The sequence below is a fragment of the Dermochelys coriacea genome, chromosome 6 (genome assembly GCF_009764565.3).
Source record: "Dermochelys coriacea isolate rDerCor1 chromosome 6, rDerCor1.pri.v4, whole genome shotgun sequence".
NCBI classification, from domain to species: Eukaryota; Metazoa; Chordata; order Testudines; family Dermochelyidae; genus Dermochelys; species Dermochelys coriacea.
In genome coordinates, this window is record NC_050073.1 from 121814655 (window position 1) to 121840541 (window position 25887).

At 42.3% G+C, this 25887-nt stretch overlaps 1 protein-coding gene across 1 annotated transcript; it reads right to left on the bottom strand.

Annotated features, from left to right (window-relative positions):
- Positions 1–3732: 3732 nt before the first annotated feature.
- On the bottom strand, positions 3733–22881 carry PSMC6 (proteasome 26S subunit, ATPase 6). Its single transcript, XM_038406714.1, has 14 exons — positions 22716–22881; positions 21687–21766; positions 21297–21336; positions 21027–21079; positions 16780–16847; positions 16177–16291; positions 14444–14531; positions 13865–13926; positions 13652–13775; positions 13210–13271; positions 11970–12090; positions 11785–11865; positions 6736–6807; positions 3733–5624 (listed from the first exon to the last, which is right to left on the bottom strand). The coding sequence occupies exons 1-14, from the start codon at positions 22840–22842 to the stop codon at positions 5506–5508; spliced, it is 1212 nt and encodes a 403-aa protein (XP_038262642.1). The 5' UTR covers positions 22843–22881; the 3' UTR covers positions 3733–5505.
- Positions 22882–25887: the final 3006 nt, after the last annotated feature.

Consider the following 25887-nt stretch of genomic DNA (forward strand, 5'->3'; position numbering starts at 1 on the left):
CCCCCCCGGGCGCCGCTCCAGCGGCGCCTTCGCCCCGCCCCCGCGCGAGCCTGAGGGGCGGGGTCCCGGCTCGTCAGAGCCTGGGGGCGGGGCCCAGCCTGGTCAGAACCCGGGGGCGGGGGCTCGCTAGGTAAAGGCTAGGGGGCGGGGCCTTGGCCGGAGAGGGCGGGGCCGCACTTGGTCAGAACTCGGGGGCGGGGCCTCTCTCGCAAGAAGAGGTTGGGGGCGGGGCCTTGGCCGGAGCCTGGGGGCGGGCCCAGCGAAGCCTGGTTCCGCGGCGCGCGCCGCGCTCTCCCCTGGGTCGGTCCAGCCCCTTGCGCTTCGCAGGGCTCAGGCGGGCGCCGGCCGCGCCCCGGGAAGAGGCTGGGCTGGGCGGGGCGGTCCCTGGTTGTGCCCAGCGCCCGGGGATGGGAGAGAAGCGCTTACGCCGGGACCAGGCTGGGCTTGGCCTCTCCTCCCGCCCCTGGGCGCTGCAGCCTCCTGGGGCACCGGGACCGGGCTCTGTCGCTCCACCCTGCAGCCCCTGCGAGGACCAGCTCCGGTCCAGCCTTGCTTGCTGAGAGCTAGGGTGCTGCACAGATGCAGCTGATCCTCCTTCCGCCCCGACGCCCGCCCCTACACTCCCCCCTCGGGCCAGCTTTCACCTCCGCTCCTGTCCTGCAGCTCTCTGCTTCTCCCGGCTGCAGAAGCGGCTCAGCTGCTCTAACCTGCCTCTTGCTGCAATGACTTTCTCTCTTGATCTCCCTCCTGCCCCCTCATCCCCTCCCTTATCCCACGCTCTCCCAATACAAATGTGCGTTAGGCTCTTCCAGCTTAAAGAGCCCACTTGCCTCTCCAAGTCCTGTCCCTCCTGCCTTTCATCTTTAACCTCATTGAACAAACTGTCTATGTGGCTGGCTGGCCTTTCTCCACTCCAAGCTGGCTTCCACCCCCAGCAGTCCATTGAAACTTGAATGACTTCTTTCCCAGGCTAAAGCTCAGAGCCAGCCCTCTATCATTATTTATGTTTCAGTAGCACCTAGGAGCCCGAGTCATGGACCATAACACCATAGGGCCAGGTGCTGTAGAAGCAGAACAAAAAGTTAGATTGTAAACTTTTTGGAGCAGGGACCAAATACAAGACAAAAGATGGATACAAGCAGGTGGGGAGGGGGGGATTCAAGGAAACCAGGCAGTATCTGCCCCCATCCTTATCCTGCCAGCTGCCTTCAATGCTCTTGACCAGTAGTTCTCAACCTGTGCGACACTGGGGGTCAGGGTCCAGAGTCAGGGCTTGCCCCCTGGCCCCACCCAGCAAGGTATGGGTCAGGGCTGCTGCACAGCTGGATGTAGGGTCAAGGCTGCCACATGTCCGGGTCTAGGCTGATGGCCAGCCCTGCACAACAGGATCTGGGGTTAGGGCTGCCCCATGGTAGGGTCTGGGCTGCCTCATGGCCCCACACAGCAGGGTCCAGGGTCAAGGCTGCCCTGGCACCTGGCCCCACTCTGTGGAGCTGTCTCTGGTCAGGGGGTGCTAGGTATAAAGATCTGCAGGGGTTGGGCACTATGGTTCCCAACCTGCGGCCTAGGTAACACATTAAGGACTGGGTATGCAGTCCACATGATTAATAGGTTGAGAACTACTGCACTTGACTATGCTCTTCTAGATATCTCAACCTACCTTGGCTTCAGTGACTTCTCTCACTCTGATCACTCCTTCAACAGATCTTCCTCATCCCCCTCCAACTTTCTGATGGTTCCCCAGGGCTCCTGTCTCTTCTCCCTCCACACCGTGTCTTTGGATAATCTCACTTCAACTATCACATCTGGGGAAGATAACTCACAGATTATCCACACCTCTACTCCAACCTGTCTCCTTCTGCCCATATTAAAATCTGACATCTCTGATCTCTAGCCATCATCTTCAACTCAACATGCCAAAAACAGAACTCCTAATGTTCCCCTGCCAGCCTACCTCAATCACTGTGGACAATACCATCATCCTATCCCTCAGGCCTGTAAACTGGATGTCATCTTTGACTTGGTCCTCTCTCTAATTCCTCACATCCAGGCTGTCTAAATCTCACCAGTTCCTTCTGCATAGTGTCTCTAAGACACAGCCTTACCTATCCATCCACACAGCTAAAACTCACATTCAGGCTCCCAATATCTCATATCTTGATTACTGTCCTCTGACCTTGCCAAATGTAATCGTGCCTCACAAATCTGTTCAAAATGTTGCTGAAAAGACCTAGCTGATTGCTTTTTACCATTACCCCTCTCTGGGTACTACCACTGGCTCTCCTTTCTCCAATGTATCATTCATACACCTATTTGTCTTCACTTTCACAGCTTATCACTACCTACCTGTCATTTCATATGCTATAAAGATATCAACTCCTGCTCTAATCAGCCAATGATACCTGCCTGAATAACCCATTTGTTAATTTTTCCCCTTTGTGCTTTCCGCAGTGCTGCCTCATCTGTGAGAGGAGCTCCCTTTAAATATCCACAAAGCTATCTCTTTGTCCTCCTTCAAACTTCTACTAGTATGCCTACAAATAAGTAAATAGGCAAATGGTGGGCTGTGATCCCTGCCTATCATGCTGACCAACATGGGTTCAATGTTTTCTTGTCCATCCCAGCTGTCCGTGTCAACCTATTTTCTCATCTTTTACTTAGATTGCAAGCTCTTTGGGACAGGAATTGTTTCTTTATTCACTGCATGTACAGCACTAGCCCAGGAGCGTCCTGGTCCCTGACTAGACTTCTTGGGGTATGTCTACATTGCAACTAACTTGACTCAGGCTGGTGGGGCTCAGACTGCAGGGCTGTGAAACTGCCATGTAGGCATTTGGGCATGAGTGGGGAGGTTCCCAGAGCCTGGGCTCCAGCTCCAGCCCCAGCCCAACCATCTACATAGCAGTTTTACAGCTCTGCAGTCTGAGCCCCACAAGCCACAGTCAGCTGACACAGGTCAGCAGCGAGTGTTTAGTTGCAGCAAAGACACACCCTTTGGCATTACCCCTCAAAAGAAAATAACTACAGCAGAACCCATTTATCCAATCTAATTGGGACCCGGGCCAGATCAGAATAAAAAAATCCAGATAAACCAGAGAATGGGAAAGTGCAATGCTGCAGTACCCTCTAGCAGCCACAGGAGAGATCACCCACTCTGGCCCTGAAGTCCTGGTTGTTTGGTTAGTGCGGAGAGCTAGAATATGGAGGGTCAGATAAATGGGGTTTTACTGTATTCTGCTCTTGCCCCCTCACTTGAACAAATCTTGCCTATTTTCTCTCCTTCACAGCTAGGAACCAAATATGTCTACTGACCTCAATGCTGAAGAGTGGGTTTGCTCTCAGTGAAGTGACCAAAACAACTTAGATATTAGCAAAGCAGCAGTTAGACATTCAATTGTATGCACCACAGATATATGGATCTTTGTAACACGCTATGTTTTAGCTTGAGCTTAATAAGATGGTTTTAGTTAGATTCTTGTATCACTACAATCTGTTTCTCTACCTATCCTATTTATCCTTTCCAAACTCATGTATCAAATTTGTATATATTATAAGATGGCTGTAGATCTATTCAATTTTTATTAAACTTTTGTCTAATTGTTTCTGAATACATTTAGATTTTCTGTAACAGCAGCATTTAACCATGCAGATGGACATCTAGCCCTATTTGGAGTGGTTTCATGATGGAAATAAACGGACACAGATTTTATACCACTGACACTATAGACAAGGTAACGTTATACAAGCCTGTTTTACTATTACATTGAGATAAACATGCATGCTCTTTCATATGTAATGATAATCATTAGCTTGTTGTATCCACTTATCAAAATACTGTTGCCTGTGCATTGTAGTAGTTTCAGTTCTGTATTTTAAACTAGTTTATTAAAAGCTCTTTCATGGTTTTAACAGTTCATTCTGTACTAGCACATAAGGCAAACTGAAATGGCATGGCTTTAGAAAATTTGTAGAACTAATCTAATAGTTGTTTGAGTTGGATAGGCCCAGAATAATCCAGTTGGGGTTGTCAGAAGTGGCCAAAAAAATGGAGTCTTAATACATACAGAAGCATCACTCTTGGGAGGTTTGTAAAATTTACCTAAAAGTTGAAGTAAAATGCAAGCACTATGGAAAACATTTCCCTACACAGATCAAAAGTGGAATGAAAAAAATCCACATTGATGCAACGTGCTGGACTGCATGAACAAAGCACTCCTTGACTTCTGAGCTAAAGCCATTTTATCATGCTTGAATGATTACTCAAATTAGCAGCTGCAGTAGTCAGTTCCCAGTATATGTGGAGGTATTAGGCAGTAGGCCAAATTCTGGCCCATTACACCTGTACAATCCACAGCAGAACAATACTTAGCTCTCTGTATATTCCCTACATTTCCCTGCCCCTCCCAAAACAGTGTAGTTTAGATGCTACACTTTTACTAGTTTATGGAGGATAGTCTCAGTTGCTATATGACAGAAATGACAGCTAGAAAGGTGGAGTGGGGGGTGAGATGTATTTTAAAAAGTGACTTGGATCACCTAGTGGGAGGAGAGCTGTTTTTACAAACCAAATAAATGAAGCCTCACCTGCTTGACAGTTTCAGTTGTTCTAGATTGAGGCCATGATACGGTTATTCTTTAAACACTAAGTTAAGTGGTTTTTATAAAATCCAAATGCCATTTGACTGTTTAGGTTACCTACAAACATTTAGGAGTGTGGCACTTTCAGAGAAGTATATATGATCCTTTTTGAAAAGAACTGTGCTAACCGAAATCAGGCTGTAACAAATATTATTTAGTTAATGCATTTTGAGCAATGATCATTTAAGTTTTAGTTCCAATTGAATCCCTTCCCAAGGTTTCAACAGTGGAATCTTGAAACAAAAATAGTACCCTATCCTCTTCCACATGGACAGGCAACATGAAATTGTTACACACTATTAAGAGCTCATTAGATTACATTTCTTAATGTGTGTGTTAGGTATATTGTATCTGACACCAGTTTTACCAGTAGAGAATTTTGTATAGATTGTTTATCAAAACACATGCCTAAATAGAACATGATCATTAATATCAGAGATAAGTAGCACTTTAAGTACCTAAAGAACTATAATGAATGCTCTTATCTAAAGAGGTAGAGAGGAGGTACATATGAAAGACTTAAACAGGTTTTATTCAACTGTTTAAAGGAAAATGATATAAAATGCCAGGAAATGCACTGACTTTCTTAAAATTTGCTAAATTCAACCATTTGGGTATGTTTATAAATTCACACAGTAATTGTTATGAGACCATACCTCACTCCTTAACTTGGGCTGCAATGAATGCCACATTTTCAGAACTGTACAGAACACACTTCTGTATCCGACTTGTAACTAGCATCAATTACTTGCTTATGGTGTTATACATACACTTGTAATAAAGATCATAGCCAAGAGGTACATTATTTCTGTTCTTCTATACATTAATTCAATATCTCCTGTGCAGTCGATTAACTATATGGTTAATTTAAACAGGTTTATAATCCAGTTTAGACTCCAGCTTCTTAGAATCAGCTACTTTTCTAACAGCTTTCATGAAGTCTTCTTGAACTACGAAGTCATGATCAGCACGAATTGCAAACATACCTGTGAAGAACAATTTGAGAAACCGCTAGATATTTACAAAATTAGTGATACTAGCAGCAATAATATAGATCTGAGACATTCCATTAAGTCTATCACTTTGTAATTAAAACAACATTGAAAGGATTAAAATTAAAGTTACATACTCCATATGGTGACAGCTTTCAGAGTGGTAGCAGTGTTAGTCTATATCAGCAAAAACAACGAGGGGTCCTTGAGGCACCTTAGAGACTAACAAATTTATTTGGGCATAAGCTTTCATGGGCTAAATCCCACTTCATCTGATGAAGTGGGTTTTAGCCCACAAAAGCTTATTCCCAAATAAATTTATTAGTCTGTAAGGTGCCTCAAGGACCCCTCGTTGTTTATACTCCATATGGAGATTCAGTGAGTAACTTTAATCAGTTTTCTATTTTTCTTTTCATGCACCTCAGACATGTTTGGAAGCAGAGTAATTATTCTGGAATAAAGTCACTTTTATTCAGGCAAGGAGCATCCACACAGGGTTGTTGTATCAGTTTAACTATAGAGGTATAATTATTCCATTACAGCAATACCAGTTATCCTCCCAGTGTAGACAAGCCCTGAGTTGGACAATATTTTCTCAAGTAGAATAAGGCAGGAACATATAAAAAGAGAAATCCCAAAAACTCATTTTCTGTACTACTTATATAATAGTATAAGCCATAAAGAAATTTTAAAAGAAAGCAGATTTTTGTCCAAGTTGGGTAGACATGTTTCACCCAGTTTCAGGGAACTTCATTTTTACTATTTCTCCCCACACTTAAGGTGTACAGGCATATACACAGATCCTTTCTGGTGTGCATTTGACCACAATGCCAGTGTTTCAAGTGCTTCATTTTTATAGCGCTTTGAAACTTACCAGTGAAACTCACTATTATGTAAAAAACGTAAATGCTAGCTGACCCTCAAGAATGGGTTCCTCATTCTAGGGTATTTAAAACAATGAAATGTTTATGAGCCTCATGTTCATCTATTATACTCAGAACAGATCAGAGAAACCAGTAGTGAATATTTAATGTTTATAGCAAGATTCAGCTCATCAAAATTTAGAACTGAGCAAACAAATACGAGTGAGTGAGGAGCCTCTTACCTGCTTCAGTACAGACATTTCTCAAATCTGCTCCATTAAAGCCATCTGAAAGCTTCACAATTGCTTCATAATCTATTAACAAAACAAGAATGCCAATTAACTAGAAGTACAAAGTAGTTTGTGTTCCATTGCAGTGCAGCATCAGCTATAAAAAAAACCCCCCTGAACATTCTACTTTCATTCTCAGTGCAAGTGAAAACGTTAGCTACCTTGATGATTGTATTTACCAGCTGTTATTCCCCCATTAACATATAAATCTAGATAAAGAAACCCAGAATAATTATATTTAAAAATTACTAATTTGAACATACATACACCAGAATTAAATAAAAAATTATGTTAAATCAATGTTATAGTTGAGATTTAGATGCATCTGAATAAAAACAATTTCAACATTTATTATTCCCACAATAACCATAACTTGGCCCCCTAGCACAATGGGCTTTAAAAAAAAAAAGTAGTGTTAAAAGCACTATCATTACACATCCACAAAGTGTGTAGCTGGGTTACAGTTTCTAGGGTACAAGTTCACAAGCTCTGTGCATTTCAGATTCAAATTTGACGGCATATTTAATTTTGAGTTGGGGGTATAAAATACTGCGTGTCTGAATTAGCAAATCCACTTTTTCCTTAACTTTTAAATTCAAATATCTTAAACCAAAAATCTGTTTTTTACCAAAAAACTTTTCAAAATAGTTTCCCTTTTCATTATGAACACCACAAGACATTAACTGAAAGGTTATTTTTATTTTATGTTAAGAATTTGAAAACTTGGAACTAATATTGTCACCTGAGCCTTAGCTATCATTACTGTAATTAAGTGGCATTCTAGTCTAACACATCTACAGACATTTGTAAGATCACAAAAATGGAAACAGTTTGCAGATTACTTATCTTCACAAAGAATTTTAAAAGTTACAGCCAAGGCTTGAGAAGTCTGACACTTACTGACCAGACACTGAAACAAAAAACAGGTGTCCCTCACAGAGGGTCCAAGAACTAGACAGTACACTGCTAAAGAGCTTAGTACTGCTCAGGCACCTATCTGGTTTCTTGAAAAGGGTATGCTGGGGTTCCTTTCAGGGTGCTATCTGGATTCAACTTCACAGTTCTCTCTTATATCAGCTTTTGGTAGTATCTGTCAAACTGAGCACCTCTCTCTTCTTCCTGTGAGGGGGAGACTCTTCCTCTTCCCATCTCACATCTCTTGGAAACAACAGGCAGGGAAAACGCCCTCCATCATAGATACTAAGGTCAGAAGGGACCATTCTGATCATCTAGTCTGACCTCCTGCACAGCGCAGGCCACAGAATCTCATCCACCCACTCCTATGAAAAACCTCACCCATGTCTGAGCTATTGAAGTCCTTAAATCATGGTTTAAAGACTTCAAGGAGCAGAGAAGCCTCCCTCAAGTCAACCATGCCCCATGCTACAGAGGAAGGCGAAAAGCCTCCAGGGCCTCTCCAATCTGCCCTGGAGGAAAATTCCTTCCCAACCCCAAATATGGCGATCAGCTAAACCCTGAGCATATGGGCAAGATTCACCAGCCAGATACTACAGAAAATTCTTTCCTGGGTAACTCAGATCCCATCCATCTAATATCCCATCTCAGGGGATTTGGCCTATTTACCCTGAATATTTAAAGATCAATTACTTACCAAAATCCCATTATCCCATCATACCATCTCCTCCATAAACATATCAAGTAGAATCTTAAAACCAGACAGATCTTTTGCCCCCACTGCTTCCCTTGGAAGGCTATTCCAAAACTTCACTCCTCTGATGGTTAAAAACCTTCATCTGATTTCAAGTCTAAACTTCCTGGTGGCCAGTTTATACCCATTTGTTCTTGTGTCCACATTGATGCTGAGCTGAAATAATTCCTCTCCCTCTCCTGTATTTATCCCTCTGATATATTTATAGAGAGCAATCATATCTCCCCTCAACCTTCTTTTAGTTAGGCTAAACAAGCCAAGCTCCTTAAGTCTCCTTTCATAAGACAAGTTTTCCATTCCTCGGATCATCCTAGTAGCCCTTCTCTGTACCTGCTCCAGTTTGAATTCATCCTTTTTAAACATGGGAGACCAGAACTGCACACAGTATTTAGGTGAGGTCTCACCAGTGCCTTGTATAATGGTACTAAAACCTCCTTATCCCTACTGGAAATGCCTCTCCTGATGCATCCCAAAACCGCATTAGCTTTTTTCACAGCCATATCACATTGGCAGCTCATAGTCATCCTATGATCAACCAATACTCCAAGATCCTTCTCCTCTTCTGTTACTTCTAATTGATGCGTCCCCAACTTATAGCTAAAATTCTTGTTATTAATCCCTAAATGCATAATCTTACACTTCTCACTATTAAATTTCATCCTATTACTATTACTCCAGTTTACAAGGTCATCCAGATCCTCCTGTATAATATCCCGATCCTTCTCCGAATTGGCAATACCTCCCAGCTTTGTATCATCTGCAAACTTTATTAGCACACTCCCACTTTTTGTGCCAAGGTCAGTAATAAAAAGATTAAATAAGATTGGTCCCAAAACTGATCCCTGAGGAACTCCACTGGTAACCTCCCTCCAACCTGACAGTTTGCCTTTCAGTAGGACCCGTTGTAGTCTCCCCTTTAACCAATTCCTTATCCACCTTTTGATGTTCATATTGATCCCCATCTTCTCCAATTTAACTAATAATTCCCCATGTGGCACAGTATCAAATGCCTTATTGAAATCTAGGTAAATTAGATCCACTGCATTTCCTTTATCTAAAAAATCTTACCTTTTCAAAAAAGGAGATTAGGTTGGTTTGGCACGATCTACCTTTTGTAAAACCATGTTGTATTTTGTCCCCTTTACCATTGACTTCAATGTCCTTAACTAATTTCTCCTTCAAAATTTTTTCCAGGACCTTGCATACTACAGATGTCAAACTAACTGGCCTGTAGTTACCCGGATCACTTTTTTTTCCTTTCTTAAAAATAGGAACTATATTAGCAATTCTCCAATCATTCGGTACTACTCCTGAGTTTACAGATTCATTAAAAATTCTTGCTAATGGGCTTGCAATTTCAGGTGCCAATTCCTTTAATATTCTTGGATGAAGATTATCTAGGCCCCCCGATTTAGTCCCATTAAGCTGTTTCAGTTTCGCTTCTACCTCAGATATGGTAATATCTGCCTCTATATCCTCATTCCCATTTGTCATGCTACCATTATCCCTAAGATCCTCTTTAGCCTTATTAAAGACTGAGGCAAAGTATTTGTTTAGATATTGGGCCATGCCTAGATTATCTTTAACCTCCACTCCATCCTCAGTGTTAAGCGGCCCCACTTCTTCTTTCTTAGTTTTCTTCTTATTTATATGGCTATAGAACCTTTTACTATTGGTTTTAATTCCCTTTGCAAGGTCCAACTCTACTCGACTTTTAGCCTGTCTCACTTTATCCCTACATGTTCTGACTTCAATTAGGTAGCTTTCCTTGCTGATCCCTCCCATCTTCCACTCCCTGTATGCTTTCTGCTTCTTAATCACCTCTCTAAGATGCTTGCTCATCCAGGTTGGTCTACAACTCCTTCCTATGAATTTTTTCCCCTTTCTTGGGATACAGGCTTCCGATAGCTTCTGCAGCTTTGATTTAAAGTAATCCCAGGCCTCCTCTACCTTTAGATCCATAAGTTCTTCAGTCCAATCCACTTCCCTAACTAATTTCCTTAATTTTTGAAAGTCAGCCCTTTTGAAATCAAAAACCCTAGTTGCAGATTTATTTTTGTTAATCCTTTCATTTAGTTTGAACTGAATTAGCTCATGATCACTTGAGCCAAGATTGTCCCCTACAACCATTTCGTCTATGAGGTCCTCGCTACTCACCAAAATTAAATCTAAAATGGCATCCCCTCTAGTCGGTTCAGCAACTACTTGATGAAGGAATCCATCAGCTCTCGCATCTAGGAAAATCTGACCCTATTATTATTACTAGCACTGGTCCTCCAGTCTATATCTGGGAAGTTAAAGTCTCCCATGATCACACAGTTTCCATTAGTATTTACTTTATTAAAGACATTAAAAAGGGCTCTATCCATATCCAAATTAGATCCCGGAGGTCTATAGCACACCCCAAGCACTATCGTAGGAGAGGCTTTACTAGTTTTCTTCCCCAATGTAATTTTTGCCCAGATGGACTCTGTCTTATCCATTGCATCGCTTCTTATTTCTTTACATTCTACCTCATCATTGATATACAATGCTACTCCACCACCTTTACCTTTGTTTCTGTCTTTCCTAAACAGCACATACCCTTCAATACCAGCAGTGAAAAGGTGTGCTATTCTCAGTCTCTCTTCTTTCCTGTTTTCATTTCCTCTTCTCTACCTCACCCCCAAGTTCCTGATAACTTCACAGTGTCTCAGCTGCTTCTCACAGATTTCCTCAAGACAATCTCAGGGGGAAGCCAACAAGATTCTGGTCAGCCTGCAGTAACATAACTGACTAGAATCTTGTCAGTTTCACTGTACAGCTGCCTCTCCCACCCATGTCCCAGGTAAAATTTGCCCTGCTCCTTAATGGCAAGTGCATTCTTTTCCAAGCCACAGTTACAGCACAATCTAACAGCAATATTACTGCAATTAAAAAAGAAGATTTCCATGTAAAACCAACTTTTCAGTTGCTCATAACTTTCAGAGTTTTCCTTTTGGACAGAAGTACTCTTGTTTGTTCTCAGACCCATATATGGTTCTAAGATTTAAATTTTTTTGACAAATGGGAATGTTTGCTTACAGCAAAGTGTTCCATTATACAATGGAAAGAGTCCAACCTGATGTAAATCAGACAGTTTCTCTGATTTGTAGCCAAATTTATGAGGGTTACCTATATCCCTAACCCACAGATTTTTACAAAGTAAGGGTCAGCAATAGTTCAATATGGATCAATTTAAAAAATACTGAGGAACATTTTTGGGAAGGTGGGTGTTAGGGTAACCAGTAACCAATTCACCTTCCCCTCACTTTTGCACTTGGGAGAAATATTTAAGCAGCTCACGTACTTACCTATTTCACCATGTTTAGTGATAGGACCTGCATGAATCTTCAATATATCTAATCTGGCTTGTTCATTTGGTAAATCAATATCTAAAAAGAGAGGGTTGGGTTTGTTTGTTTTTTTGATTAAAATGGGTGAACAAGGATAATGTACAGAATTATACACACGCTTAAGAATGAAGATGTCAACTCACGGATTTTTCTATCCAGTCTTCCAGGACGCAGCAATGCAGGATCTAAAGTGTCTGGTCTATTTGTAGCCATGATCATTTTAACTCTGTGCAGAGTGTCAAATCCATCCATTTGATTCAATAACTAGAGGAAATGGACAATTTTTTTAAAACAAGGAATTTTTTTTTAAACTTAACGTGCTCATAAATCTAATAGCTCACACCATATTCCACACAATTCAGTTTCACTAGTGATCATTACAGAAAAAGGATCGGTGGAAACAATAATCCTAAAACAATGCTACCCGATTCTTAACTGTAATGATTCAAGAATACCACAGCTCCCCATATATTCCATAAAGGAAAGTTTAAAAAAAAAAAAAAAGACAAAACGTCAGAACAAAACAGCTCAAAGATGAAAGATTGCAACATTCTAGTCACCTTGCATTCTCTCTTTTTCCCCCCAAATACTAAAAGCCAGTGATTGGCAGTTATACTTTCAATATATTGCACTAAGGATGATTCACACAAACTGTGTTTGCAGAACAGCCCCTAGAATATTCAATCACCCCTGAAGACATTTCATTAGATATATCCAGTTCTGCTATGGGAAAACTCAAAACTTCTATTCTTTGTGATTATTTTATACTAAAAGTGAGGTAGATATCTTTGCTTAATATGCATTCTTTTTAGGCTGGGAAAACTGATAAACCAGACCAGTGGGATCACACACACCCATCAGACCTAGAATTCTTACAGAAAATTGTGTTGCTGATTGAGGTTTTTTTTAAAAAATTCTCTTAACATGATTGATTGTTCCGTTTCCAATTACCTTAGTTCACCATTGTATTTAATATCCCAAATTGATGACAATGTGTTTTTAACTTTAGATATTAGATTTTTTTTTGAACAGAAAGGTTCTGCAGGGAGGTTTTTCCCTTGAAAGAATTGATGCCCTCCAACATCTAAACAAGGTGTGTTAAGTGTCAGTGTAGTCAGTTCTTGTGGACGAAGCACAGAAGCCTGAGCTCAAATCTTGGCAGATAAAGGCTCTCAAATCACTTTTGAAGTTAATTACATACAAATATGTGGCCTATGCATTTTGGATCTCAAACAGTTTTAACTGCATTTTTTTTTTAAAGTGAAGTATCTCAGTTCACTTTTAACACAACCCAAGTGCAGCAACAGTTCTAACAATCTGAATATATGGATTTGCACATCTATTTTTTGCTTTACTATAAAAGATTACATATTAGCCATTTACCTCCATTAGGGTTCTCTGAATTTCTCTATCAGCTGAAGTTCCCTCAGAGAAACGACGGCCACCTGTAATATATATGAAATTTGAAAGTTACCTGTACGTTTTTTTGTTTTTTTTTTTTTTTTTAAGGATCAAAATGGTTTCTGAGCTAAATAAATGTTAAAGTACTAAATATCAAATTAAGTATTAGGTAAAGTTAAATGCATGTTTAGGAGTGTATCTTGATCCAGGCCAAATGCAAACAGATCTCATTTTAAGTTAGCTGTAATGGGCTCCAGAAGCAAGTTGAAAGGAGAGGTATCCTCTACCCTGTTCATTCCACACAAAAAGGTTCCTTGACAATCAACTTTATATTAATCTTTTTAAGAAAAGAGAGACTATTTCTTCAGAGCTGGCTTAAATAATCACAAGAGACTTTAGCCATCTTATAGTCCATTAGCCTTACCAATAGCATCTATTTCATCCATGAAAATGATACATGGCTGATGATCTCTGGCATAGTTGAACATTTCTCTGATCAACCGAGCGCTTTCACCAATGTACTTGTCTACGATAGAACTAGACACGACCTGTTGAAAATGAACAGGTAACATGAGCAAACAGACTGAAGTACAACCAGAGGGACTGTCGCTATTTGAAAAGAATGCTGTTATTTTACCTTTAAGAAATTGCAGTCCAGTTGGCTTGCAACAGCTCTGGCTAGTAGTGTTTTCCCAGTACCTGGACAGACAGAGAATGAAGTTGTTCAAATTGTAGACCAATCGCTAAAGTTACAGACTGAAATATATTTCAAGGGTACAGAAGTATAATAGGATACAGCAACAGGTTTCCAAGGGGGCAGCTCAGCACTAATTATATTGTAAGGCAGAGGCCCCCCAAACTGTGGGACGGAGGAACGTTTGGCGGTGCGCAGCTGGAGCCCAGGCCAGCCCCACAGGGAGGGAGCGCCACCCAGCTCTGTCCTTGTTCCCCAGGTGCTGGCCACACCCCCAGCTGTGGCCACCTTGTCCCTGTCCACATCTCCCACTCTCAGAGCTGCATCCCCGTTCCTGGCCCCGGGGGAGCACGGACGTGGTAAGAGGGGATGCAAGGAAAAAAGTTTTGAGACCACTGTTGTAAGGAGAACTGAAATTCAGATGCCTAGATTATAGGTTTGTGGACACGAAGTCTCATTCTGCCTTAATTATGGACAGAACTCAAAACTGGAAATGAAAGGCATCTACAGACGTGTACTCACCTGGTGGGCCATACAGCAAGCAGCCTTTTGGAGGTATAATTCCCACACGCTGAAATAATTCTGGATTTGTAAGTGGTAACTCTATTACCTGAGAAAAGAGGCAGGTAAGTAGTGTTTTTATTTAAAGAGATCCTTGACTATATTACTCTATGCTTAGATGCTATGGTATACACATTTATGGTACAATATATAGGTATGGATTTCCCCATAACTTCTTCATTCTTTTCACTACTAATCCCAGCAAGCACAATCAGAGGCTCGTTCACCTCTATACCAATGTGATATATGCCATCATGTGCCAGCAATGCCCCTCTGCCATGTACATTGGCCAAACTGGACAGTCTCTACGTAAAAGAATGAATGGACACAAATCAGACGTCAAGAATTATAACATTCAAAAACCAGTTGGAGAACACTTCAATCTCTCTGGTCACTCGATCACAGATCTTAGAGTGGCTATACTTCAACAAAAAAGCTTCAAAAACAGACTCCAAGGAGAGACTGCTGAATTGGAATTAATTTGCAAACTGGATACAATTAACTTAGGCTTGAATAGAGACTGGGAATGGATGAGTCATTACACAAAGTAAAACTATTTCCCCATGGTATTTCTCCCTCCCACCCCACCCCCCACTGTTCCTCTGATATTCTTGTTAACTGCTGGAATTAGCCTACCTTGCTTGTCACCATGAAAGGTTTTCCTCCTTTCCCCCCCCTGCTGCTGGTGATGGCTTATCTTAAGTGATCACTCTCCTTACAGTGTGTATGATAAACCCATTGTTTCATGTTCTCTGTGTGTGTGTATATAAATCTCTCCTCTGTTTTTTCCACCAAATGCATCCGATGAAGTGAGCTGTAGCTCACGAAAGCTTATGCTCTAATAAATTTGTTAGTCTCTAAGGTGCCACCAGTACTCCTTTTCTCTTTATACAGGATCAGAAAGAGTTAGCTATAGAAATGCTGTCAGGGAGATTTTCTTCACCTGTTTTATGGATTAAATCTGAGGATCTGTACAACTCTGCTCTTATTCCAATCTCTCCAACCTCTCGTCTAAACCTTCTTTTAAATTGCTCCTTTGGACAAAGTTCTGCCCCCAGTCATAAACATGAATATCCAGAGTAACACATTTCAATAGTTACTCCAGTGCAAAGACTAGAATTTGGCCCTTTGTCATTCTCTTCCACTGTGCTTTGCACTTTTACTTCATGACACCCCCTCAACTCGGAAGCATCCTTCAAACCCATCTATTTTAGTATAGCCTCCCAACGTTAATCTCATTTGCATCTCCACACCATCTTGTACCTGAATTGTTGACATGCACATTATATTCCTCTGAGCCAGATTACCTGCAACCTGGTATAGGCCCCTGTTCTTTCAGAGGCTATGTTGCGCACTATGTACATTTACGGAGATCAAAAAGTATTTTTAAATTGTGTCCTAAAAGCTCTCCTTCCTACATTAAGTTAATAAGGTGCAAACAATGCTATTCTTTAATACCCGGTCTCATGATTGTTCAAGATAAAAAACATGATATAACAAGGTTATCTACATGCTTATGACACAGAAAGGAAAACCTTCCCCTATCAGTATATAAACCTTTCCTGAACATCTTTAAATAGCATGTATTAGACTTTTTAGACCTTTCAACCCACCCAGCACAACATGAACTACAATTTTTCCTCAGAGTAGATACAGGAATACATACTGAATAGAGGTAATTAAACATTCAGTACCTCTCTTAGCTCCCTGATTTGTTCCGATAACCCTCCAATCTCAGAATAAGAAACATTCCCAGGATCTTCATGAGACATATTGTAAACTAATGGATCCACTTCCCTTGGCAAGTATCTGTAGCATTTGAGTATTAATAAAACATGTTATCTTTTCATTGTGCACACACTGTATACTCAGTCATATAATAAATCTTAGTGCTGGTTGGCAAATGCTTGTTTCCCTTGTGAAAAATTGACAAAAAAAATTTCCCTCAAAATTTTGTAACAAACATTTTTTCATCTTTGCAGTAAAACTTTTCAAAGATGAAACATTTTTGGGGAGGGAGGGATTCACCAAAATGCCCCAAACTCACAAAAAACAGACATATCCCGCAGAAGTTTGTTTTGATTAAAAAGTAATTTCAAACAAAAAACATTTTATCTGCTCTAATAAATCTGTAAGACCACCCTGAAAGTATTTGCCCATATAATGTATATATGTATTTGGAAGAATTTGTAAAGCACTACAAAAGATTTATTATTCATACCCAATATCTGCTACATAGTTAGATCAACTCTATCCTTCACATAAAGGAAAAAAAAAATTTGGTGGCAAAAGCTTACCTCATAATAGTTAGTGTGGTCATGTCCAGAGCAACTCTTGTCCCAGGCTTCAGCTTACTTTTGTCAAGCTAGTTTCACAAGAGATTTTTCTATTAGAAATTGACTCAAACAGCAAAGTGATGGAATTCAATATTTCTACAGTAATTGTTCTTGTTTGGTATGACAGAAAAAGTGTTTAGTCTCAACAAGGATTCAGATGGTGACCTTTCCTTTCTTCCTCAGAAGTGAAGAGAGCTGATCTAGTGATTTCACTACCCCTGCAATTCGGACAGGCAGTTTTGCTGAACCATGTCTTCCTACACCAGAGGTGGGCAAACTTTTTGGCCGAAAGGCCACATCAGGGAATATAAAATTGTATGGTAGGCCATGAATGCTCACAAAATTGGAGTAGGGCTGGGAATGAGGAGTTTGCGGTGTAGGAGGGTGCTCTGGGCTGGGACTGAGGGGTTTGGAGGGCGGGAGGGGGATCATGGCTGGGGCAGGGGGAAGAGGCTCAGGGATGCAGGCTCTGAGCGGTGCTTACCTCAAGCGGCTCCCAGAAGCAGCGGGCATGTCCCTTCTCCGGCTCCTACATGGAGGCGCAGACAGGTAGTTCTGCACGCTGCCCCATCCACAGGCAACGCCTCTGCAGAGGAGCACAGAGGAGCTGGCAGGGCCATGCCGCAGCTTCTGGGAGCTAACGTGGTGGCCCCCGACCCAGTGCCCTGGCCAAAGTGGGAACGAGCTGTGTGGTGCAGCCTGCGACCCAGCACCCTGGCTGGAGTACCGAAGCAGTCCCTGAACCAGCGCTCCGGTCAGAGTGCCGGTATGGGGCCGAGCCGCGTGGTGCGGCCCCGACCCCATGCTCCAGTGGGAGCTTGTGGGCCATAATTTGCCCACCCCGTCCTACACTCTGCTTCCTGTTGCTAGACCATTCCCGACCGATGATGGTCCTTTACCCCTCACACAAGATCAACTTGCAACGTAATTACAAATTTTACAAAAAAAAAAAAAAAAAAAAAGGACAAATTAAAGCATTATATCCTGCCTTAATCAGAACCCTGCCACTCCCCATACCTGGCAGATCCACTTGCACCAAGTGAATTAGCGCTCAGCTGCACCTGTACCTGTATCTTACACAGGAAATTATTTCCCTTAATATTTCACCATTTTAGGAACAGTGATGGATAAATATATGTTGATTGTTTGGCATCATGCTTAGGCTCTGGGCATTTTACAAGAAGTTTTTTATTCAAGAGTTACAGCTTTATTATCCAGACAATAGCTAGCACATCAACCCCTCCATGCCCAAAAATAAGGTATATTTATTGTGATAGGCCCTTAGAAAATGAATTGTTCATCAAGCAGCACCATTTACAAGAAGCGGGCCTGTGCTGTATAGACTGTATAGGGAATGATAGTTAAAAATTATGCAGTTACTTTAGTGTTTGGATCACTGCAATAAAAATAAAAAAAAATAAAATCAAAACAGGCCATTCCCAGATGCATTTTTGTACAAATCTAGCCACAGTGTTTGTCAAGATATATGAAAATCAATCATGAACACTTGTGTCTACCTGCACAGATGATGATAAGTGTACGTGATTGTAGTTTTGAAGTTTTCCAGAACTGAGAAGCCAAAGCATATCTACGCAGCAACATTTACAGAGTTATGGGACTATGTCTATTGCACTGTTGACACTCGTGACACTTATACCACAACCCTGAGTTTTGCCAGGTAGATGGACCCTTAGAGAAATTCCACAAGGATGATAGGCAGACTTTTTGATCTATTCTTTACTCTCTGTAATTAGGTGTTTTCCAACAAATGTTCCAATACCTTTTCATTCCCCAAAAACACCATTAGAAGCCCAGCACTTATATGCATCACATGACAAACAGCGTGAGCATATAGCAGAGATTAAAAAAAATTGGTAAAGCAGCACTTGAATGTCAAGGTCTAGGAGGTCTTTTTAAACAATTCTGTAAGTTTGTAAATCTGTCTAGGTAAAAAGAATTTACATCATCCAAATGGATACTTCAATGTACTTTACCATTTATATATTTGTTAATGTTTTTATTAAACCATAGTCTACAAGACTGTTCATCTTAAACTTTGTACATGACAAGTTGAAGAACCCAGAGAATATATCGGTATTGTAGAATACTTGCAACTTTAAACAGTCTATCAAATAGTTTGTACTTAAAAAAAAAAAGTTAATATCTATAATGAGATTTGGTTTCTTTCCTTTCTAGTGGAGATCAATTCAGATACTAATATTAAAGTCACATTGTTTCCTTTATAGAAAAAGTGTCTTCCTTCTGGTTTAGATTTTTCTAAATATGGGAGAATATGTTCTTAAGATAGAAGTCTCAATAATGGCTGCCTCCTTCCAAGAATATTAAAAACATTAGACAGAATATTTTATATATTCAGAAGTTATTGGCAGACTTGATTTAAAAAGTCCAAAGTGTAATATTTTTTATACCTTCTTGAAAACGTGACTTTTCACCTCTACCAATTTTGTCACTCTATTTAGAAGATACATTTGAAACTAGAAATTTAAGGGTATTTCTCTTCACTTGCTGTTTTCTACATAGTATGTACCATCACCACCGACTAGGGATTAATTTGTGCTCCTTCTGCTCATTCTACAATTGCAGAACATTTTCAATGAACAGGCCCTACATAAAAAATGGCTTAAAAGACATCTTGGAAAGAAGATTTAAAACAAAAAATGCAACATTGGATGGCTATTCCCTGGTAAACATAAAAAATGGACTACATTTTCAATCCATGTGGCTGGGTAGTCGCAGCAACAGCACTGCTGTAAAAAAATCAACCCCCATGAGGATAGTAGCTCCCAGCATTGGTGCACTGTGTACACAGCCACTTTACAGCACTGAAACTTGCAGCGCTCAGGGGTGGTGTTTTTTTCACACCCCGAGTGAGAAAGTTGCAGGGCTGTAAAGTGGCAGTGTAAACAAGACCTTACTGTTTTCTTTCCAATGTCAGCTGCCTAAAATGTTGCATCATTGGTTATGGCAACAGCACCATCCCTCATTCATTTTCATTTCGATAGAAGTAGATGAGGTAGCAGGAAAAAGGTGGAGAATGACACTAAAGACAACCATTTCCTGCAATAACCCTCTGAAATCAGCATCTCACACTTTTATACAAAAATCCCAAGAGTAACTTGAAGTTTATTCCTGCTGGCAAGGCTGGTAGAGGGATTATTTTGTGTGAAATATACTGGGATCTCATGAGCAATGAACCACCTTATAAAATCTAGGCAGACAGACACCAGATCCTTGGACAGAAAGCACAAAGGTTCTGCAAGGTCATTTAGAGAGAAAACTAGTCGTGTCCTGTAGTAGAGTTGTAGCTGATTTTTAACAGTCACAAAAAGTACTCAGTGGGGTAGATTATGAGGATATCAAGGAGAAAAACAGTTTCATGAAGTTAGGCCTAATGCACCAGACTATGAATTCAGTTTTCAACTAGGATGGAGATGGGAAAGTCACAGAGGAAGCCAAAGGGAGGTTGTGCAGACCCTGTGGTTAACAATGGAGTTGAAACCTTTCCAAACACTCCAAGTTTCTAAGACCTTATCTGGAATACTGTGGACAGTTCTGCTCATTCACATTCAAGAAAGATGAATTCAAACTGGAACAAGTACAAAGAAGTCCTACAAGGAGGATAAGGGGATTGGAGAGTCTGTTTTACGGATGGAGACTAAAAGAACTTGGCTAGTAGAATTGGCAAAACAAAGGCGGAGAGGGACAAGGATTGCTCTTTCTAAACACAGCAAGTGGGTAAACACCAGGGAGGGAGAAGAGTTATTTAAGCTCAAGGACAACTTTGGCAGAAGAACAAATGGGGATAAACTGGCCATGAGTAGATTTAAGATAGAAATTAGAAAGTTTCTAAACATTTAAGGAATGAGGTTCTGGAAAAGACTTAATAGCTTATACTTAACTTTACAAAAAAAGGATCAAGCTGAAAAACTAAAATAACCCAAAAAACACGTAACATCTTGGACTGTGGGCACTTTGCTTTATTATTCCCAAGAATCCATTCCAGCATTCCTGGCATATCACCACCTATCACCAGGGGGCAGAGAGCAACATATCTATATGTTGTTAGCCAAGCTCAGCTGAAAAAGTGAAGTATGAACTTGCTAACTTTAAAAGTGAAACAAGAAAAATGACTATAATACTTAATATTAGACAAGCTATTTAAAAATATCCAAGCAAAGCAGAGTTACCTGACGACGACAGCCAACCACATATCTTGGTCCATTTGTAGCTTTCACAATGACTAGAGAGAGAAAAAATGAAAGAGAAAATACGATCACACTCTTTTTAACCCCCCAATTGCTAATGTGAAATAAGTAGCAATTATACAGTATTTTCACAGTGATGTCTAATTAGTAATGCTCTATTTCATTCTTTTTAAAAAATCATAAATTAATTGGCTTATTTAAAAAACAGAGGTTTCAAAAAAGTAAAAAAAAAAAATCACCTAGGGAACTTACATTTCTCTTCTGTTAACTGTTTAAGAACCTCACCAACAATCTATGAAAAAAATGGAAACAAGTATTAGCTACATCTATGAAATTATATTAGTATATAGAATAGTTAACATAAATTCACAGCTCCATCCCTGCTCCTTTTCCTGCTCCATAGGAGAAGCTTACTATTCTATTTCTTTCTCACTGCCCCATACACCAGGAACCGTTAAAAATACACCTACTGTGTGTACCTATCACCTGCAAAGACCACCCCTTGGCACACCTTTGCTCTGATGGTATCATATCCCATTTATATCCTTCAATTTTAAATCCATCTGTGGTAATAACTTGCTACGCACCGCTCATCTACCCCATGGTGCCACACACAGTTGTGACATTATGTATATTGCATACCTGTCCAACACTTTGCAAAGCCTTGAGATCATTTTCAGATTTTTCATACTGCTTGGTAAGCTCTTTCAGTTGTTCCCTTACTAAAAAAAAGAAAAGAAAGGGATTTGCTACGCCTTTAAGCCAACAGAAACCAAGTGCAAGGGCTGGCCAATTTGCAAAGCAGATATAACCGCATTTAACAGTTTCTGAGTAAAGCCAATACAGGAGAATCAGCAATTAACTATCCTTGCTAGTAACAGTAAGTATCCCAGAACAGGTTTCAGAGTAGCAGCCGTGTTAGTCTGTATTCGCAAAAAGAAAAGGAGTACTTGTGGCACCTTAGAGACTAACAAATTTATTTGAGTCATAAGCTTTGCATCCGATGAAGTGAGCTGTAGCTCACGAAAGCTTATGCTCTAATAAATTTGTTAGCCTCTAAGGTGCCACAAGCCCTCTTTTTCTTTTATCCCAGAACAGATACCCAGCCATTAACTCTGGCTTGGAGACCAGGAATCCTGGGCTAAGCCCGGCACAAAATCTAGGAAAATGCTACTGGCAAAAGCAAGGGTCTTTAATCGCTTGTCAATAGGCATATATCCCTGCCCCCGGGTGAATAGTGTTAGCTCAGCTGGGCCTACCCACTCCCTGCCTAATAACCAGTTTGTGTGTGTGTGTGGGGGGGGGAGCGAGAACACTTGGACCCGGGCATTTCCCCCCAGGATGGGGGGGGAGGGGAAATCAACCCTCCCCTGACTGGATCAGGGCCAGAGCCCCCAGCCTCTCCGGACACCCAGGGGCAGCAACACAGGAGCCCCCTCCCCACCCCCACGGGGAAAGAGCTTCCCCCTCCAGTGGGCGCGGGCTGCTCCCCTCCCTTTCCCCTCGCCCGCTCCGCTTCCCTCCCACAGGGGGGCCCCGGGCCCGGGCCGCTCCCCTTCCCTCGCGTCCCCCCCGCCCCAGGCCGCTCGGCCCACGACCCAGCGCCGGGGCCGGGGCCGGGCAGCGGCTCCCGGCTCCCGGCTCCGCCCTCCGGCGGCGCGCGGCGCTCACACTCCTTGAGGCGCCCGTCGATCTCCTTGTGCTCCAGCAGCTTCTTGCGGTAATCCTGCAGCGCCTTGTCTCTCGGGTCCGCCATGATGAGCAGGCGCCGCTCATAGGGAATGCCGGGAAGGGCCATGGCCGCCGGGGGCAGGCCCGCGCGCCGCCACCTCCCCCCGCCCCGCGCCCGGGCGGGCAGCGCCCCCTGCCGCCGCGGAGGGCAACGGCGTCTCCAGCGCGGCGCCGCGCGGACCCCCCTCCCGCCCTCCGGGTCCTAGCGCCCTCTCCGCCAAGGCAGGAAAAGGAGGCAAAGTGCAGGGCTTCTGCCGGGAGGAGCGCAGGGCATGGGGGCCGGGGGCGTGAGTGTGTGACCAGATGTCCTGATTTTATAGAGACAGTCCCGGTATTTGGGGCTTTGTCTGATATAGGCTCCTATTACCCCCCACCCTCTGTCCTGATTTTTCACACTTGTTGTCTAGTCACCCGAGTGTGTGTGTGTGTTAGGGTGACCAGATGTCCCAATTTTATAGGGACAGTCCTGATATTTGGGGCTTTTTCTTATATAGGCTCCTATGACGCCCCCCATCCTCTGTCTCAATTTTTCACACTTGTTATCTGGTCGTGGGTGTGGGTGTGTGTGTGGGTGTGTGTGCAAAAAAACATTACCTTGAAACACTGTAAAAATGATTCAAAGTAAAAGTTGTACAAATATATCTAAATTTAAAAGAGCCACACATCAGCAGTACTCACTCCAGTAGCTCCGATCCTGCAACCATCTATGCAAACTGCACATGAGATGCTTGCAGGCATAAAGTTAAGCCTTGATCCTGCGAAGGTTTACACATGTGCCTAATTGTAGAAGGAAAACTCTGCAAAGATCAGGAGTACTTGTGGCACCTTAGAGACTAACAAATTTATTAGAGCATAAGCTTTCGTGAGCTACAGCTCACTTCATCGGATGCAGCCTCCTCTTTGCTTGCTTGCCTGGTGCACCCAGCATCAGTCAGCTTCCTACCGGGAGGGCAGAGGGTGCGTCCTGGCAGGAAGCAGGACATTCTCCCAACATGCCGCAGTTTGTAGTCCACAACTTGTAGTTCCCACTACTACTGCTGAAACACACTGAAGCTTAGGTTATATAAGCAAGCCTATTTTATACTTACGGTAAAAGCACTTACAGAAAAAACATATTAAAAACAAACAAGAACCTACACACAATCTAAGGAGAAATTGTCTCCTCCTCATCGGTGTTAGTCCTTCCAACCCTTCCGTAAGGATTGGGGCCCTCTGTGGAACAGAGGTCCTGTCCGTTTGCTGGATCAGAACAAAAAACCCAGAGCCAGTTTAAAACCAGGCTATTTCTCCAAAACTCCTTTCTGTTTCTGGTCCCAGGAGAATTCTGTCTGAACTAGTATTTGCCATCCTCTCTAGGGGGTGGCTTCAAAGGGCTGAGAACCAGAGGAATTACATCAGCATATCCACTCCTCCGAGAGAAGCTACATACAAACTCACAATAACACATAAACAATTGCATTTTAACACAATGGACCCCAAAGGTATTAAACTCAATTCAGTAAGGTTTGTCCAGGATATTGTTATATCCATCACAGGTGGGAGGGAGGACCCAGCCAGCTATAGGAACTATGGAAGGATAAATGCTGAGAAAGGATCTTTGCAGATTTCAGAGTAGCAGCCGTGTTAGTCTGTATTCGCAAAAAGAAAAGGAGTACTTGTGGCACCTTAGAGACTAACAAATTTATTAGAGAATAAGCTTTTATAGCTGGCTGGGTCCTCCCTCCCACCTGTGATGGATAAAATCACAAGTATAAAAGTATAAAATAGGCTTGCTTATATAACCCAAGCTTCAGTGTGTTTCAGCAGTAGTAGTGGGAACTACAAGTTGTGGACTACAAACTGTGGCATGTTGGGAGAATGTCCTGCTTCCTGCCAGGACGCACCCTCTGCCCTCCCGGTAGGAAGCTGACTGATGCTGGGTGCACCAGGCAAGCAAGCAAAGAGGAGGCTGCATCCGATGAAGTGAGCTGTAGCTCACGAAAGCTTATGCTCTAATAAATTTGTTAGTCTCTAAGGTGCCACAAGTACTCCTGATCTCTGCAGAGTTTTCCTTCTACAATTAGGCACATGTGTAAACCTTCGCAGGATCAAGGCTTAACTTTATGCCTGCAAGCATCTCATGTGCAGTTTGCATAGGTAGGAAGCTGACTGATGCTGGGTGCACCAGGCAAGCAAGCAAAGAGGAGGCTGCTGGATTGTCATCCTGTTCTATGTTTCTTTAAAGACTACAACCTTGTTCCTGGTGGTTTGTCTGAGTGGGTCTGGTCTGAGGTGAATGCACATTGACACACAACGCAGAGCACACAGAGAAGCTGCAGGGCCAGTTTCCCAAAGTGATGTAAAAAGCCCCAAAGCCGACTTACAGACTAACACGGCTGCTACTCTGAAATTTACCCTAGCTTGGACAACCTCATACTGGGCCAGTGAACAGGGGCAGGGTTAGACTTAGAAAGAGTTGTGTGGTAACTTATAACTGTGGGCAGTTACATTATTAGTCTCTGAAGAGCAAGCAAGTCAGCCCACTTCTGCAGATTATCTTTTGCCAGGAATAACACAATGAAGGCAGGGAACTGTTCAGTCTGGAAATACCCCGGGCAGGACGGAGAGAGACATAGTGTCCTTCCAAGAGAGGTGATGACTGAGGGCTGGAAGCCTGAGCGTGGGTGCCTTTGCCAGACCAGTAAGGGTTAAATATAGGTGCAAGTACCCTGAACTGTGACAACATCACCAAACCCTGTGGATCCCCTAGGATCTATAGACATGGGCCATCTGGTTGGAGACTCCTCTCCTGGCCAGTGGCTACAGTCCTTTCCCTGCTTCCTGGCACTGAAGGCCATGATTCCCACTGGCCACAGCTGCTTCAGAAGCCATTAAAATGGCAGAGGGAGCGCTGTGGACATGGTCATAAAGTCACAAGTAACTTCCACTGCATTTGGTGGTAGGGCCATCCAGTTGTCATGCCATCCCACTGTGTTGGTACCAACCTAAAGGAGCACCTTTCCATTGGAGGTGGACTAGGAGGACAATGCAAAATAGGAGGCTGATTTCCATCCCTTTTCCTCGTGGGATGGTGAAATCCAGGCATGGAGGGTCTGATTTGTGCACTGATCTT

Excerpts from the sequence above, each read along its gene's own strand:
- PSMC6 (XM_038406714.1), bottom strand. The coding sequence starts at position 22,842 with ATGGCCCTTCCCGGCATTCCCTATGAGCGGCGCCTGCTCATCATGGCG. Across the intron at positions 21,767-22,715 it reads CGACGGGCGCCTCAAGGAGT|TAAGGGAACAACTGAAAGAG; the intron begins GTGAGCGCCGCG and ends TCTTTTTTTTAG. Across the intron at positions 21,080-21,296 it reads ACAGTTAACAGAAGAGAAAT|TCATTGTGAAAGCTACAAAT; the intron begins GTAAGTTCCCTA and ends TTCTCTCTCTAG.